This window comes from Schistocerca cancellata, chromosome 3, assembly GCF_023864275.1.
Source record: "Schistocerca cancellata isolate TAMUIC-IGC-003103 chromosome 3, iqSchCanc2.1, whole genome shotgun sequence".
NCBI lineage: Eukaryota > Metazoa > Arthropoda > Insecta > Orthoptera > Acrididae > Schistocerca > Schistocerca cancellata.
In genome coordinates, this window is record NC_064628.1 from 150,347,854 (window position 1) to 150,367,167 (window position 19,314).

Here is a 19,314-nt window from a genome sequence, read left to right on the forward strand (position 1 = left end):
ATAACCATGTATTCTGTATTCAGTAGCCATGTTACCATGGAACTTAGTAGAAATTGAATTCTAAAGTTTGTGAATTATTAAGGCCAGAGACCTTCCTGAATTCAACTTCTTTTTTCAACGTTTCACTCTGCACTCTACACAATGTAACCTACAGAATGTGGCACAATACCTTTAGTGATTAACATTTAACAACAGTATTGTATGTAGAGAAACTGGAAAGAATTTCATTTATTACCAGACAAAAATTCAAAATGAAGTCTTTTACATTGAGACAGCATTGAGATCACAAATATTTTATACAGAAGAGTTGACTGAAACATGTATTAGATGAAAAATCAATTCTTTGCTGAAAAGTTTGTTCTAACAGACAATGTAACACACAACATAATCTTTCCCAAGCCAACAAGTAACTTTGTTACCAGTTATTTCCAGGCTTCTGTAGCTTTAAACAACTTGCTGGTTGGGTTCTTGTAGGATATTTCCAACCAAAATGTCTGCTCCAAGTTATCACTTTTCCAAACACTAGTCACAAATATCCACTGGTATGTAATTATTCTTCATGCTGTATCATTGCAGATTGAATGTGTCTGTCTCCCACCAAAATCTCCAAAGTCGTTCCTCCTTTGACAGTGTTGCCATTCTAATCAATCTGTCTGTTGTTAATCCTTTTCCAGAAAACAGTACTTTGAAATTTCTCTCTTGCTCTTTAAACATGCTGGTTAACAACAGTGGATCGCAGTACTTACAGCAATACAATGACATTTACTATTAGAAATACTTAAATTATTACCAGCATTCGGACAAATTTTATCTTTAACATTTGGTAACTCTCATGCGACAGTAAAGCATGCCAGCACCATGACCTAGCAGATGCAAGGGTTACTCATACACTTAAGGTGTGCCAGTTATTACCTAAGTGGCTCTTGTGTGTCAGTTCTGCCATTCTTACCTCACGTGATTTTTATGCTGGAAGCAAACATTAAATGGAATTAGTCAGTACATGTGGCACTGGGATTCACTTAAGGGTGCTTCATTCTGTTAACCATATGATAAAAAACTGAAATGTGACTCGTAGATAAGTCTTATATTTACTTACCTTTTGTAGATATTAAGTACAACACATTGGGGATATACAGTTATTTTCATTTTTCTCTGTTTTCATAGTGGGCCTCTTGGCACTGTGAGCTGTTGTGACAGTACTTGTGTTTATTGTTACTGTTATAAGTCATAGGCACAGATTTTTCAGCTTAATTTGTCTTTGCTACTCATTTTAGGGAGTTCCTCAAGATTTTTTTGTCTTCAAGTAAAAGTATATCTGTATCCATTAATTTAAAGACACTGCTAATTGGCTGCAGGAATTATGTTGGTGGTTGGTTATTTTCCTCTTGTTATCAAATCGCCCATTTTGGCATTTTGCAAACAGTTAAACTTAAGCACACACTTCTTCGTTGCAATATTTTATTTTAGTTAATGAAAAGATGCTCCAGTTGCTAATACGAACTTTATTAAGTCCACAATTGGTTTCAGCCTTTACATTAGGCTATAGTCAAGTGGTGTGAAACTGCCAATGTTAATGCTTAATGTGACGGATATTGTCTATAAATATTTTACATAATAGGAGGTAGAAAAAAAAATATGTATAGGCCCAAACCGGCCGTAGACTTAATAAAGTTCTTGTTAGCAATTGGAGTTGCTTTTCATTATTAAACATACCGTTAGGGAATCAGCACCCTCTAAACACGGAGAAACTAATAATATTTTATGTTGCTTTTAGTGTTCTCAATCTATTGCTTGAACCTTATTATTTTGCAGACGAATTTCAGACACCTTGTTCCACACCACCAGGAAGTCAGACAAGTGAACCAGAGCTTTCACAGATGCCTTCCCTAGTGTTGCACCCTCCATCCAGAAATGAGGACTTATCTGAAATCTCTCTCCATCAAAAATTGTATGACAGGTAAAGTTTTATTGCACTACTATGTACCTCACCTTGTTACTTTCTATGCATCATCCTGTAAATATGTGTTTATAAGCTTATTGCTGTTGATGTAAACTGCACATTAGCCTGCTGCCGTTTTCAACAAAATACATAGGTTTAAAAAATTACTAAACATTTGTTGTATTGAGGAATAACAGAACTAAATAATAACATTGTTTCATTTCAAAACATGATAAACTAACCAATTTTACAGTTTTGAAGGAATTACCAACTAAAGGAAAGGCTAATCACAGATAGGTTGTTAACTAGAAACAACACTGGCTATAAAAGAATGATGCAAGAGATTATAGTTTCATGCTAAAAGCTGAAATAGAAATAAGTAATACCTAACTAAACTGGCAAGATGAGAAAGTTTAGCTAACTGAAAACTTCACATTTTCAGATACTTAAAATATTGAAAGAAATTTTAGGTTAATTTCAGACAATCACCTCGTTGCTAACAGGCAGCAGTGATGTCACATTACAAATAGTGAAAACAGATGTATGAAATAAGTGTGCGCTATTCCATGAATATTGGTGCAGTTTTTGAGAATTTAGGATATGTCTAGGCAGTGCCAGAAGTTGAGATGGCTCATGGCTAGACATGAGAATTAAGTTAATGTATTTTGTTTTCTTGTCTTGTGAGTGTTAGTTCTCAAAATTAGTGTTGTCAAGGACAAAGCTTTGACAGAACCAGAGATGCTAAGTATGGCAGAGCCATAAGCAGTACGCATATTATTAGAAAAGGTGGCATAATTAACAGAAAGTAATACAGAACTGCGTGGGTTGATAGATACGTGATCATGACAGTAGGGTGAAGGTTTGTCAGTCGCAAGTTTAATTGCTCCTTTTTCTGGTTAGGCAACTGAGGATGTGCAGGCATTTGTGGGACACCTTGGAAATTTGGCTGAGATGGAAGGTTTGTCTGATAAGGAATTATTAGGTGTTGAAAAATTGAGACGGACAGGGTAAGCTCTTAGGGGAGCCGCAACATTTGAAGAAATTGGAGAAGAGTTAATTCAGAGATACACAAAATGAAATAGCACCAGACACTGTAGGGAAGAATCAGGGGTAATAACTATGAGAAATACAGAAGCTGTGGAACAATTTATGGATAGAATAAGGAAAATTAATGGATGTGCCAGTGGATGGAGACAGGATGCTGCAGTCAATGAAATTATTTTGCAAGGAGCTGTGCAGAGGGTGCTTGATGCCATCTTCAGAGGTTTTCATGCGAAAAAAAAATGTCAAGACGTGGTTGGGCAGGGGGTCTGGCAGATTTGCCACAGCAATGCAGTTAGCTATATAGCGTGAGGAGATTGATTTGTGAACTGGAATGCAGGGTAAAGGGGCAGTATTTGCAACTTATATAAAATATTTCAGGTATGGCTGAATGGGGCATGTAAGGAGGCAGTGTCACCAGCATCAAGGTTATGCGAATAAAGTAAGAGGAAGTAATAGTTTTAGAAGTAAAGGACTGGCTAAGAATAAGGTGTTAAACAGCAGCGGGGAGTCCCACGTCCACCCATGGTCAAACCCAGTAAGATTGGATGCTATGAAATTGTTTGCAGAGGTGGACTGTGCAAAAAGAGGAATAGCAGGACAAAAGGGTTGCAGGATATTATTGAACACAGGGGCGCATGTATCAGTTGCCAATAGTGATGAGGTGAAATGTAAGCAGTGGGACCCCACTACAGTACAGTTTGCATGGAGTCGGGGATAAAGACGTCGCACCATTAGGATTGGTTGACATACACTTTTGTACAGTTCAGATTAACATTGTGTAGAGATTGTGCCATATGTGAGTTATGTTAGATTTCTTATTTAGCATTGTCCCATAATCAATCTTCGGCAACATAGGGTGGAACTTGATGTTTGTTAGGTGAAGCCATTGCCAGTGTAGTGATGTTGTGAAGAGAGTGTATCATGAAAGACGAACAAACTCATTAAACTGTGAACGATCACACTAAGACTTGATTTTCGCGATTGTGTACCAAAGGGTACTGGGAAATCACTTAGTTCAGTGCTGAGTCTAGCTTGTTGATAGGAATTTTATGCATGGTGGAACCATTAGAAGAGAATGGATTATTAGATCAGGTGGGTTGCTTAGTTAATAGAGGTATTCTAAGAATACAAGAAATAAAGGGTGAAAAGATGGGATTTGTTTTTATAAATAATTTTAATCCAGAGGACATAGGATTAACAAAGGGGTTGTTAATTGCTAATATGGATATTCTGGAAGAAGAATGGGACACGAGGGATGTCAGCCACAGACAATTACCAGACGTCATTGAAACTTCCTTACAAGGAAAAGTGATGCACCTGGAAGGAAGCAATAGGGAATGGACGGAAAAATTACTATTGGAATTTAAGGATTTACTTTTTCCAAAAGGGCTATTACCATCTACGCACATTACACAGCATTGCATACCAACAAGAAATGAATCATGAGTGATCCGCAGACCATACAGGATACCTAGATACTTACAGCCAATTTTGAAGAATTTATCGATCAGCAGCTGAAAGATGTAATAACTGAAGAAAGTAACAGTGCATAGGGGGCAGGAATAGTTGCATTCAAAAAAGGATGCAACACGAAAATATAGGATAGGTTTTGTTGTGATTACAAACATCTAAATGCGGAAACCATAACAGACACCTAACCTTTGCCAAACATGACAGAAACATGGACCATTTAGGACAACGCAAATATATTGCAGTGAAGGTTTTGAAGAGTGGTTATCACTAGATAAAGATTGCACCATAGTATTGAGACAAAACACCCTGAAACACTTCAAAGGTTGTTGGATGGAGTCCTCAGAGGCTTAAAACCATGGTAGTGCTTAGTGTACCACGGTTACATAATTGTCTATGGAAGCGATATGCAGTGATCAAGGGAAGGAATCCTAAGGTTGAAAGCAACAAAGTTAACATTGAGTACAAAAAAGTGTAATTTTGTGATAGAAGATGTAACATATGTAGGTCATATCGTAAGTAAAGATGGAGTTAAGACAGACCCAAGATTAGAGCTGTACATGAATTTCCTGTACCAGAATCTGTAAACAAGTTGAAATTGTTCTTAGGAGTCACGAACTATTGCTGCTGGTTTGGATTTGTGGGTATTGCTAGACCTTTGACGCAGTTGTTAAGAAAAAGGTAATAAATTTGTGTGGTCAGAAGAGTGCCACCATGCTTTTGAAGAGCTAAAAGAAGTTTTAGCGTCGAGCCCAGTATTGCTATTTCTGGATTTTAATAGAGAAGTTGTTTTATCATGTGATGCATCAAATCTTGCTGTGGGCTGTGTTTTGTGACAAGAGGTAGAAGGTGTAGAACATCCAGTAGCTTAAGCATCAAGACAACTAAATTCTGCAGAAAGAAATTATTCCACAGTAGAGAAAGAGATAGTAAGCCTTATTTATGGAATCACATATTTCATACGTTATCTGTACAGTGAGAAGTTTAGATTAATAACAGATCATGCAGCTTTAAAATGCTTGTTAGGGTAAAAGGATCCTTCTAGCATTTTGATGCGATGGCCTGTAAAACTAAGTAATGTTGATTTCAAAGTTATACATATACCTGAGGAGAAGCACAGAAATGTTGATGGCTTAAGGAGAAAAGTAGTAGTACTGCATATTGTGGGTAATGAGGGTAATGAGCATAAGAAATGGCAAACTGCACAGAGAGTGAATGACGAATGTAAGCAGTATTTTAAACAGTCACATTTTTGTGTTCAGTATGGGCTGTTATGCAGAGAAACAAAGTTGGGACTGTGGTTTGTGGTACCAGCGAAGCTAAGGAATAGTGTGCAGATCTACCAGATGAAGAGTAGCAAAAGGTATTGGTGGAGGTATAGGCAGACAGACGTAAACCAGTATGTGTGGAATTGCATACAGTGCGTACGGAGAGCGGATTGTGTCGAACAAGAGTTATAGAGGTTACATGAAGCATTAGCACCATTCAAATTTCTGGGGTTTGATGTTTTAGATCCATTCAGTAAAACACCTGCAGGGAATAAGTACATACGCACAGTTATAGATCATTTTAAGATATGTACAAATGGTCGCAATGCCAAACCACTAGGCAGCAACAGTGGCATGAGCACTTTTGAATAATTGGATACTGAAGTTTGGAGTGCCTGAAACAGTATTAAAAGACCAGGGAATGAACTTCATGTCAAGTCTACTCAAGGAATTGTGTAAGTTAGTGAATGTGAAGAAGTTAAGGATGTGTATTCTCCATCCACAACCCAATGGAAGAAGGGAAAGAGTGCAAAGGACAATCGGGATGATGCTAGTGACGTTCATCACACCACCTGCAAAATTTATTTAAAGTATGTTTTCTCTGCCTACAACTCAAAACAGCATATGAATACAGGTTTATGAATCCAGGATTATTGCCATATGAAGTAGTATATGGTCATAAAACTCCTCCACTGTTCGACATATTGAAAATGAAGGAAGGGAAGACTGGAGAGTTTGTTAAGGAATTTGCCAGAGTGATAAGGGAAATTTGAAATAAGAGTACAGAGGGCAAATATGCAAGCACTGAAGACACAGGAAGAAGCAGTGGGCCATAACGCAAGAATGCCACAGTGTAACGTTGTTTAGCGGGGCGATGCTATCAACTTCATATAAACCAAAGGGAAAGACAAAGAAGTTTTCTGCAGAGTATCAGGGGTCATACCAAGAGGTACAGACTATGTTGCCTGTGAATGTCAAGATTAAATTGACAGCGAGAAAAACAATTGTGCATATAGGGGAGTTGAAACCTTTCCAAGGGCGTCTGGAAGTTATTCTAGGTATAGGAGATGTGAACAAGAAAGGGAGAGTGAGAAGAAAGATATCAGAAGGTGAAAAAAAGACTGTGAATGAAACGGTAATGAGGAACCCATCTGGATTAAGACAGAGGAGATAGCCATTTAATACATATTTTTTTGTTAGGTATAGATTTAGTGTAATTAGTATAAGCAGCTGCAGAGCAGCATTGAAATTGAGGGGGGTTGATAGGTATTCCTGCACACAGATGAGGTGCAAAAAGATGAGATGACACGGTTCATAGCAGGACTACTGATCTTCGTTGGGGTGGAAGTGTTAAGGAATCTGTACCTGGAAGGGGGAGTGCTGTTCACCAAGCAGGAAGATGTAGTGATCAAAGGAAGTGCTGGAGTATATGAGAGAGTACATGGAGCATACGAGAAAGTAAGGAGTGAGATGACCCAGGTACTGTGGGTTACTCCCCATAAGTGAAGGAAGAGGGGTTTGATCAGTGTTGGAGGTCAGCTTATGAAAACAATATTTGGCAATGCTTATGAGGAAGATATTAGAAGGGTGAACAACACTGTAGAAGAGGTTAAGTAGTGTGCAAAAGGGAACAAACCCATGAGTGATTGGCACATTATGCAGATTACAAGTTTAGGGAAGGACATATTGAATAACACAAGACTACTACTACAAGTGACTGGAGAAGTAATGTGGTATGCTAGAGATGGAGAAGGGGCCGTTAGTCAGAAGTAGAAGTCTTAGAAAGGCAAGTAGTTACGAGTAAAGGGTTCCAGTCCTTAGAAGATAGTGTTTGGGAAACACAAGGGAAAGTAACAGTACTACAGAAGCAGGCTGTGAGAGGTCAGCTGGGGGTAAACTTGCTGTCACCAGAGCAATATTTAGATGGTCTAAAGAAAGTACAGAAGGAACTGCTGCCAGAGTTGGGGTTGTTTTTAGAACTCTAGCACAAAAGTTACCTTTTTATTTCAATGTAACTGTAGTATTGATGAGAACTGAGGGTGTAAAAGTTATATCTCCATTTCTAAACCAATAACAGGGAAACAAGCATGTTAAGACTGCTACATATTTCATGTGTATGCTGTAAAATGGGGGATATTGAAGAAATGTGTGAGAGTAAAAATTCAGCGACTGTTGTTAATTGCAAAAGACATGGGAAGATATGTAGAAATGATGGAAGCAAAGTTACAAAAATGCTACCAAGGGGAAATACAGTCTGAATATGGTAATAAGAGAGGGGCAGGATTTTCAGCAGGTCAGGAGCTTTGGTTGTACTCTACCTTTGACAAGGTGGTAGTAGTGGCTAGTTGTTTTGCACGGGGGAAGCTTAAATCAGCAAAGAGGCTAGAATTAAACAGGAGTGGTTTATTATTAAATGGAACAGCGTGAGGGATAATGGACCTATTTCCCAGCTGTCCACTGAGATTCTAGCCTTGTTTGTATTGGTCAGGGGAACCCGTGGAAGTGCAACCTGGTGCAGATCTAACCAGCTTAAATCAAACTCATAGACCAGAATTAATGCAGTATATAAACATGTTTCTGAACCATCAGGAGGGACAAGTCTCCCTGGAAACCTTATTGCAGCATGTAAATTTATATCTGGAAAATCAGTACTGGAAAGAGAGAACATTGATTATTGTCGTACCAACCACTGCTGTGACACTTGTTCTGCTGAGTGCAGTCTCTCTCTCTCTCTCTCTCTCTCTCTCTCTCTCTCTCTCTCTCTCTCTCTCTCTCTCTTTTTTTTTTTTTTTTTTTTACATGGAAAATGAAGTTGGGATTCCAGTGGATTGGATACCCTGAGCGTAAAAGCAGCAGAATGAAGATGAATGCACAAGGGGGCAGTACTAAGGATAATTGATTCATTTTAGCGTGCAAGTTTGGAATAAAGAGTTAAAAGTTATTGTGCGAGAAACCTAGTAATGGAATAAGTTCCATGGTGTTTGAGTTAAGTAGCATGGCAAGTAGCCCGCTAGAAATGTGTAAGATCAAGTGATAGGGTTAAGGAAACCAGTTGTTAGAATAACTCTTAAGGAGGCGAAACAGGACCAGTAGGGCCGGTCAGCAGGAACTCTAGTGTAAAGGATAATCTAGTTTAGATGACCCCAGGGACCAAGTCTTGATAAAAAGGAGAGCAATGTAGTGTATCAAGCCAGAACAGAAGTGAGTCCCAACAGAGCCAACCACAGGCAGGAAAGAGTGTTATGTGTTGTGAAGCAAAACATGGCCAACAGGCATTGCGAAGCAGAGCCAGCTAAATGTGGTATAGCAACAGCCAATGCTGCAATACACTTCGGGAAGAATGGAAGCATTTCCTCACTTGCCACCACAGAAGTGTTTAGAGTACATCCCTTAAGCCCTAAACAAATATAGTCACGAGCATATGAGCACTCAGCCATATGTGTACTAAAATATTCTAGTCTCAGCATCACAGCCTACACCACATACCTGTGACACCCTGAGCAACATCCTGGAATGCAGTTTGGGGTGTAGTGCTTGACCACAGTACAGGGCAGTGTGTCCTAAGTCATGAAAGCAGCCACCACTGGACAGAGAGCCATCTTCTCAGTGGAGGGAGGTCACGGCCGCCCCCCAAGGAATCATCAGCCACATTGCCACGCCGTCATCTTGGTTACAGCCAGAGACGTCAGTGACAGTGGCATTTGAGTGGCGCCATGCTTCGCTCCACTCCTTGTGCTGTCAGCAATGCTTGATGTCTATTGTTTCGCACAAGAGGCAACTCGACAGTACCACCAAGCAGTCCCTGATGTACTACAGCCGAGGGCCAGAACAAAGGAGCTAATTAAACAAATCTGCTGTTGTCTTGATGTCTAATTTCACTCACCAAGGGTGACAGTTGAAGGGTAATCTAACAGGGTTAAAACTGTGTGCTTTACTGGAAATCAGACTCAGAACCTTGCCTTTTGCAGGCAATGAAGCTGTGAGGTTGGGACTTTAATTTTGCCCTAATAACTCAAAATACTGTCTCCAATATGAACTGTGCAATGAATATCATCATAGTTAATAAAAATTTTGAGGCACCTCTACTGAAAACTCGACCTAAATCTTTCAACCCTTAACACTAGGATGTAGTGTTTGGAGGCATGGCAATTTTGAATTGACATATGCCGTGTTAATAATTTAATGGTGCCTATTACTTGATCATGATCAACAGCCATAATTATTTTTCTGGGCTCTGAGAGCATTACTCATTAAATCAGTTTTCTTATTTAGAAAGTCACATATGCTAATATAAAATAAGCAATGGAAAATCCAGAATGGAATGTAACAGTATTATGAAAAGGATCATAGCTACTCACCACATAGCGGAGATGCTCAGTTTCATATAGGCACAACAATAAGACTGTAAGAAAGTGAGCTTTCGGCCAATGAGGCCTTTGTTAAAAATAGAAAAGGCAGGGCTAGCTGTGAAACAAGTCATGTGATCTACAAGCTAAGCTGCAGCCTAACCACCTGCGGCTGTCGCATCTGTAGTGACGAGCTGTCTCCGCAACCAGGACTGGAGCAACTGAATTACATTCTCCGCCAGGCTTTCTACCAACTCTCGTCGTGCTCTGAAATGAGAAATTTCCTACCCGCTATCCTTCCCATCCATTGCACAGTGGTATTCCACCACCCACCGAACCTACACAATATCCTCGTCCATCTCTACACAACCCCTGCTCCTACCCCCTTGCACCATGGCTCATATCCCTGTAATTGACCTAGATGCAAAACCTGTCCCACACATCCTCCCACCACCACCACCACCACCCACGACCACCACCACCACCACCACCACCACCACCACCACCACCACCACCACCACCACCACCACCACCACCACCACCACCTACTTATTCCAGTCTAGTCACAAGCATCACCTACACCATTGAAGCCAGGACTACCTGTGGAACCAGTCATGTGATCTGCAAGCTAAGCTGCAAACTCTGTGCTGCATTGTACGTGGGCATGACAACCAACAAGCCATCTGTCCGCATGAATTGCCACCGACCAGCTGTGACCAAGAAACAGCTGGACAACTGTGTTGCTGAGCACACCATCCAACATGACATTCCTCATTTCAGTGACTGCTTCACAGCCTGTACCATATGGATCCTCCCAACCAACACCATCTTTTCTTAATTGCGTGAGTGGGAACTCTCCCTGTGGTTTATCCTAAGTTCCCGTAACCCTCCTGGCCTCAACCTCTGTTAGTCATTGTCCTTATCTATCTAGCCCCCTTCCCTGTTTCCATTCCAGCACTACACAGCCTTCTATTCCATCAACACATCCAGTATTTTCACTACTCTCCTTTTCCATTACTACCCCCCCCTCCTCCCCTCCCCTCCATCTAGCCACTTGACTGCATCTAGCTATCCCACCCTCTCTCCATCTCATCCGTGCTCTCTCCCACTAGCAGCACTACAATCCCCCACCCCTAACCTGCTCTCCCTCCCCCTTCCCTCCCCACCCTCACCCTATTGACTTTCCCATCATGCGCTGCTGCCCATAGTGTGGCCTTGGCTGCCAGAGACTGCAGTCATGTATGTAGGAGTTGCATTTGCATGAGTGTGTATATGTGTATGTCGGCTGTTTTCAACAAAGACCTCATTGGCCAAAAGTTCATTTTCCAACAGTTTTTTTGTTGTTCCTATCTGCGACTGAACATCTCCTATATGGTGAGTAGCAAGTATCCTTTTCATAATACACTAGTATAAGCTGCTTACTGCAGCAGGAATCACATTGACTTTGATATTGGTGAGTCTTTACATGAATGTAGCTCAGTCTATGGACATGTCAAAGCCACCCTTGACATCAAATAAGCTGCTTTACTGTGGTCCGATTAAAATTACTCGATAATTCAGTCTGTCACTTGCTGCTACAGTGTTACCACATCTGCTGGCGGCTGCCGCTCTGTTATAGGTTACACGCAAACACAGTGGGCCACTTTACAGATGCTGTTAATGTGGAGCAAAGTTGGAAGTGGCCACTGTGAGGTACGACGGAAACGGGAGATACTCTGTCAATGGCTGGTTTCAGGTGACCAACGACTGAACTGTGGCAACTATGGATGTTGTAGCCATGAATTTAAACAGATGTCCTGTCGTAACCACAACCTCGTGATGTGCAGTGTATCTGAAAAAAAAAAATGGCGCTCGACAATCTGTGGCAGAACTAAAATCATATTTGCTTTGTTCATGGCGTTTAAGACTAACCTCTAAGAGTAAACTAAACAAAGAAAAATTTCATAATATGTTTGTTTGCCTAGCCATCTTCCACAACAAAATTTCAGTTTTAGTGGTAAAAGCAAAATGTAATTTCTCGCCCTCATTAATTACCTGAAACTATTCTCACCTGGGCTACATGTGATGCTGCATTACCAACCGATGAGAAGTCCTGGTTGGCACTTGGTTGCAGGTTATATCCGGCACAAACAGATTCTGAACGAAAAACAAACGATAGGAAGAAAAATAAGAGCAAATAAAAAAGTCAATATGATGCAGCAAAGTATTAGAAACAAAAAAAAAACTTTTAAAACAGTTAATTGAATAGAAATGATAACTGAAGTCTTTTGATTAGATTTAGAAAAATAAAAAAAAAAATCATTACATTTGGTGGGATTTGAACCATCAACCTTTTACATGTCAGTTTTATACTCTAACCACTACACTTCACTATTACACTTCAAAAGGCTGTTGAGTTATGACTCTGTTGACCCAGTCACAAAAATTGACAACCTTCAAAACTTCAGCTACATGCAATGTCATGGGAAGCTTATCTGGTGTAAGCCAATCTCTATGATTATAATAACTGTATAAATGATGCCGAATCGTGTCTTGTGCAGAAGGATTCAGTAGTGTTTGGTTAGTGTTGTTTGTGTGTTTTTTTAGCGTCATGTGTGTGTGTGTGTGTGTGTGTGTGTGTGTGTGTGTGTGTTGGTTTTGACATGGTTGTCATGTGTGATGAAATACGAAAAGGACCGGACCCATGATTCAGGATCCAAACACGTCAAGAAAGAAAGCCAGACAAGGAATTGGAAGTGAGCTGATTCTTGTTGCAGGTTGGCAGCAGCAAATGGTTCGGACATGATACTGAGCACTCTAATTGGAGGAACCAGTTACAACACGTGATGTGTCAACTATCCAAGTAGTTTTAATCAGATTGTAGTTGCATCATCACAATAGGGTCTCTTATGTAATTACCAAGTGAGGTGTTGCAGTGGTTAGGTATCTGGACAAGCATTTAGGAGGAGTGAGATTTAATTTCATATTTTGCCATCCAGGTTAGGTTGTTAGTGGATTTCTTAAATACCTTTATTAGTCTGTATGCCTTTCTTTTCTCCATATTACCTGCTGTACAGGTCAGTGTATTCATATGTACCTCTGTTGTTTCAGGAGACAACTGCATGAAATCTGCTGGTCTTTACATTGTTTGATTTAGACATGAAAAAATACACACAAATCAGTCTGTAGAACATCTCTCCAAGTTTTAACTAACATTACATTTGCACAATATGGACACTGCTTGTGACACTGGGAAATGTCAATACGATAGATTTTGCCCTATATGTCATTGATAATGTCTATGACTGCATTCATTATCCTTCCTTGCAACTCTTCCAAATTAAGTGGCTGTGGAAGCAGTAACATACAGTCTTTAACATAACCCCATAACATGGAATCACATGGAGTTGAAACGTGTGCATGGGGACCATTGAAGAAGATGAGAGTCATCCTGAGAAGTACGCCCCCTCCAGTTCTGAGACAGTCCAGCATTGAAGTAATTGTGAATGGCTGAAAAAGTGTGTTCGAGCAATGTCTCATTCCAAAATGAAGTATGCACTGTCTCGCTGTACTTGTGATGCAAGCTACTGATGCAGTATGACCGGGTACAGAAAACTAGTTACAGTTTCGACCATAAAGAAAAGTGGTGCATAAACTTTTGAAGAGGACATGGCACAAAGGACTTTTAACTCTAGGTGGATCACAAATGTGCTCCACAATCTTGTGTGGATGTTCTGCTCCAAAATAAACTGTACGATAATTCAACTGTCCATACACGTGAAACATGGCCGTGTTATTGAAAACCAACTTCTGTGAAAAACTATCTTCCTACTATAGATGCTGCAGGTCATTGTAACGTCAAAACAAAGCTCATTGTCCCGAGCAGTCAGCACATTTAATAAATGGAGTCAATATGGCATTACATTCAGATGTTTGCGTAGAATGTGCCAGACAGTTGACTGTTGTATCTACAGTTTTCTGCATGTATGTATCATAGATTACTACAGTTTCCTGATGAATGATTTGTGTACACACTCCACCTCCTCTGCTTATGATCCCAGTTGGGTTGTTTCCACCTGATATCAGGTATAAAATTATCACTAAACCGATACAACACACTCACATTTAGTGAATTCAGTGACACAAAACACACATGTTGCTCCATTATAGGGCAAGTTCTGATGCACAGGTCCCCTAGTGGTGTGTTCTGCAACTACATCACAAAACATATTGATTGATGCTGTGTCCACTGGTATATTTTTTTTTTTGTATGTTTTGTAGTTTTTGTGCAGTCGTATGAAACCCTGCAAACCCTGCAAGTACTTACAAATAATCCTGTATTGTCCACTTAGTGCACTTCTTCAAAGGCCAACCATCCTTAAGATCTTGAAACATACACTCTCTGTTCTGAAGGAAACTGGCACATGAGAGACAGTTTTCAAAGAAGAGTTGACTTCATTTATTACAAAATCTGGAGCACTCTATAGGTAAAGACTGTGAGGAGTCTAATTAAACTGATACTGTGTGTCTAACTTCACACTAAAGAATAGGGAATGTTCTCTTGTTGGGGAAGGATATAGTTACATTCCCCCGCCCCATGAAGTACTCGCATTTCTTTCACTCAGTGGGGGTGGGCATGATATCTCCAGCAACGTCTTTGTATCAGGGAGCACGTAAATCAGTGTGACAGTAAAATATTAACTAGGTGTTGTATAAAATTGCTGTGAGTGAATGATTATATTTGTAAGCAGATTATGGCTTGACTTTATTTGCAGACACAATGAGCTAGTCTGCCCACATTGACACCCAGTTAAAATCCTTTAGAGAATGTGTGCAGTTGAATGAAGCAGTTCCAAAGACAAGACTGATCACTTAATAACTTTGTGGCATCAGTACTTATTAAGTTGTACAATGTAGATTGCACTGATGGCACTGTCTAACAGTTTTTTTACTCCATTGAGGACTAATTACAGTAAGGGATACAGTACCAGAATTGTAGCATTAGTGTTACAGAATAGGGGAAACTCACACACGGAAAGGAAGAAAAAAAAGTAATTCCATGCTGAAATGAAATAGCTATCCGTATCAGCTTGAGCCGGCCGCGGTGGTCTAGCGGTTCTGGCGCTGCAGTCCGGAACCGCGGGACTGCTACGGTCGCAGGTTCGAATCCTGCCTCGGGCATGGGTGTGTGTGATGTCCTTAGGTTAGTTAGGTTTAAGTAGTTCTAAGTTCTAGGGGACTTATGACCTAAGATGTTGAGTCCCATAGTGCTCAGAGCCATTTTCGTATCAGCTTGACTGTGGTGTTGTATGCACTCTGTTAAGGGGCCACGGACGTGTCTTTTTTGGTAATCCGGTAGAGTGTAATGAACTGTGGAATAAACTCATCTTATACAATAATATACCATTTTTTCATCTTTTTTCCTGTTCTTTTATTTTCATTTCATATCCAAAAGCAGGATGGGCTGTTTATGATCCAGCCCAATTCTGGAGCTCAATTCATCACAGCTCTTGGGAGTGAGAAGTGGGGTAGACAGGATTCTCAATTGTGAATATATAAGTGGGTATTACCAGTTATGGCATTTTCCTTACAACAAGGGAAACCTCCTGAAAACCTAGAACGGAACCAGCTCATTCGAAGTATTTTTAGTTTATTTCTGAGACAGTAGGTCTCTGAATACATACATACCATATATTATTAATAGCGTGGAGTACACAGATTTTTCCTCGAAGTGTACTTGCTGGTCGTAAGCCAGATATTCACATTATGGAAGAGGTGCAGTATGTAATTAGAAACAAGAATACATGCATTTTTTATAAAAATGATGATTATATATAATTAGGATACACTGATCAGCCAGAACATTATGACTACTGACCTACTATTGATATAAATCTGTTCAGGCAATAACTGCTGGAGACACACATGGTGCATGTAGTATCAGTGAGTGTACTGTCTGTGTGTAGAATGGGGAAGGCACACAATCTATCTGAATTTGACTGTTGACAGATTGTGATGGCCCAGAGGATCAGCTTGAGCATTTCAGAAACTGCACGACTTGTTTGTGTTTAAGGAGTGCTGCAGTGAGTGTCTTCAACACATGGCAAAACCGATGTGCAATCACATCCAGACGTTCTGGGGTTGGGCAGCCACCTCTCATTACAGATTTCAGATGTCATAGGCTGGACAGACTGGTAAAACAGGAAAGGCAGCGAACTGTGGCGGAACTAATTTCAGACTTTAATGCTGGGAAGAGTACAAATGTGTCTTAACACACAGTGCACCAAACATTTCTAATGATGGACCACCTCCACAGCCAATGACCAATGCTTGTGCCTATCAACATGACATCAGCAACTATTACTGAAATGGGCATGTGCCCATCAGCACTGGACATTGGCACAATGACAAGTGTTTCATGGTCTGATGAATCCCAATACCTTCTTCACCAGCCCAGTAAGAGGGTGCGAATCCATCGTCTTCCAGGGGAACAGCTCCTTGACATCAATACTGAGAGAGGAAACAAGCTGGTGACAACTCCAGTATGCTCTGGGGAACATTCATGTGGGCATCCATCGGTCCAGTAGGGTTTGTGCAGGGCACTATGACAGACAAGAAGAATTGTACACTAGTTGCAGACCATGTACACCCTTTCATGATGATCATGTTTTCTGATGGCAGTGGCATTTCTCAACAAGGTAATGTGCCATGTCACAAGGCCAGGAGTGTGATGGAGTGGTTCAAGGAACACAGTGGTGAGTTCCAATTGATGTGCTAGCCCGCCAACTTGCCAGACCTGAACCCAATGCAACACGTCTGGCATGTGATTGAACGTGGTGTCAGTGCTTATTGCACGTCGCCCTACCTACCCCCGCCCTCCGCTTGCATTTTTGGGAATTTGGTGACTTGTGTGTGCAAGTGTGGTGCCAATTTCCTCCAGTAATCTACCAAGGCCCAATTGTTTCCTTGCCATGACGTGTCACCACTGTTATCCATGCCAAAGGTGGACATGGCAGCTATTAGGTAGGTGATCATAATGTTCTGGCTGATCAGTGTATATTTATGAATTTTATATTTAGGGATGTAGGTATTCAAATTGAGTGAAATAATAAAATAATGACCAAAACTAGACTCCTCAAACCAGTGATCCAGTGAAAACCAACCTTGGGCACTACTGATAGACACACCCTGTCCATTGAAAACTGTCTGACCTTTCGCGAATTAAAGCCCATTGGAGAACTCCAAGGTCGATTTTCTCAAGAATTTTTGAGAGCTACATTGAACTGCTTTGGGGGATTGATGTTTGAGTTGTGAACTTCATGTACCGAAAGTATAAAAACTTACAAAAGTCTGAATCCTATGGAAGTTAAATATAGCCTTGGGTGCAATGTCACCACAACCTGTGAACTTACCGAGTCAATGAAAATTTAATATAATACATTGTATTTGATTAACATCCTTCAGTTACCAGACATCATGCTATTTAAGAGGGATTTTGGCTGAGTCTGATGAGGAAAGTGTCAAGTGAGTCAGTTCTTGGTATTTAGACAGTTCTGTTCAGGGATAGAAAATTCCCAAGAATAGTGTTGACACAATTTTTCTTCAAATTGATTGAGAATTTGCACTGTAATAATAAATTCGATTTGTAACACAAAGATCAAATTATATTACTGAGACAGGTGCTGAGGCACCTGATGTGATGCTGAAGAAGAAGAAGAAGAAGAAGAGGAGGAGGAGGAGGAGGAGGAGGAAGATGATGAATGGCACAAGTAGTTTGTGTCTCTCTCTCTCTCTCTCTCTCTCTCTCTCTCTCTCTGTGTGTGTGTGTGTGTGTGTGTGTGTGTGTGTGTGTGTGTGTCTTTTTAAATCTGTTTTCAGTATAATGGATGAAAATAGTTCCTTATTCATCAATAAGTTGTAGCATTAGTTAAAATCCTTTCACATTCTGTTACAGGTATCGCATGGAACTTGGTGATCTTCAGATTCTTGTAGGAAGAGTCCGTGATAACTGGAAATATGCACATCTTAAGGGCACTTCCACTCTACATCTTTTAGACCGATTTAACATAGCTATTATGCTGGAAAGACGACGAGTGTTTACAGTTGATCCGAATTTTCCAAATTTGGCATTATCTGCAACATTGCCTCGACTTGTAGTACATATGAATGAGAACAAAGTCCAGGCAATAAAGACAGTCATGTCTACAGTTGCTGGAGGTGGTTTACTACCTTCCCCTTTCAGGTGAGGTATACAACAAAATACTTTCCTCATTAATTTCTTTTGCATTTCAACTGATTGCAATAAGCAAGTATGCAATCCTGTGTACGGTTGTGCGTAATTTACTTTTGTGAAGGTAGTTTCTGGATCCTATATAGTTTGGTTGGTGGCTCATTTTCATAGGTGAGTATTTCAGAAATCCTCCTTTTAAATGTTTTTTGAAAATAGGTTATTAATACAATGAATCTCATTCTTTATATATTTTTTCTGTCCATTGCTTCATCAGAAAATTTGCTTTTTTATTTGTTAATTGTGCCATCTAAATTGCTAATTTGTTGTGTTCCCCAGACAACTATATGAGTACTGTGGGCTAATCATTCTCTATACTTGTAGATCTCAAATGACACCAACAAGTGATATGAAAGGAGAGATACTACGAGAGGCGGAAGTTGGGGGCTCTAGTGACCTTTTATCAGAGAAAACTCAGCGAGAAGTGTCCCGTCTGCTGATGTTACAATTTACTGTGGAACACCTTTCAATTGAGGTATATTTTTATACAAAAAGTGAATATCATATTTTAGTAAAAGTAAGTCCATATATGTAAGAGGGAATTACTTCATTTTCATGAATATTGCCTTCTTTATAATATGTTTCAAAAATATTGCTTACAAATCTCAAATTTGGAATAAGATTATGTTCAATTCAGTGCAGTAATAGAGACTAAACACGTACCTCATATCTAAGTTCTACCAAATGAGAATTCATTATGTGAACTGTCTCACCACCTTGCTCACAATTGCCATAATGAAGGCTACTACATTTTCTTTTCTACGTAAGGAAGACAGAAGCGTTGGCTGCTGAACAATGATAGGTTTGCTGTCAGATAAAGTAACATGAATTAGTTGGAAGTAGTTCTTATTTGGCTAAGTGTTTTAAGAAACAGATGACATAAACATGATTGCCATATGAAAAACTTATCCTGAACCAGATTCCAGATTATCACGTGAAGACAAATGTAGTCTGCACATGTTTTGTTGGATTTTCCATGAC

At 40.0% G+C, this 19,314-nt stretch overlaps 1 protein-coding gene across 1 annotated transcript in view; it reads left to right on the forward strand.

Moving 5' to 3' along the window:
• Positions 1 to 19,314, forward strand: part of LOC126174771 (intermembrane lipid transfer protein VPS13D) — a 531,199-nt gene that overhangs the window by 88,833 nt on the left and 423,052 nt on the right. Inside the window, 3 exon segments of the mRNA XM_049921112.1 lie at positions 1,813 to 1,957; positions 18,001 to 18,288; positions 18,658 to 18,808. Of these exon segments, the coding sequence (XP_049777069.1) occupies positions 1,813 to 1,957; positions 18,001 to 18,288; positions 18,658 to 18,808 (584 nt within the window).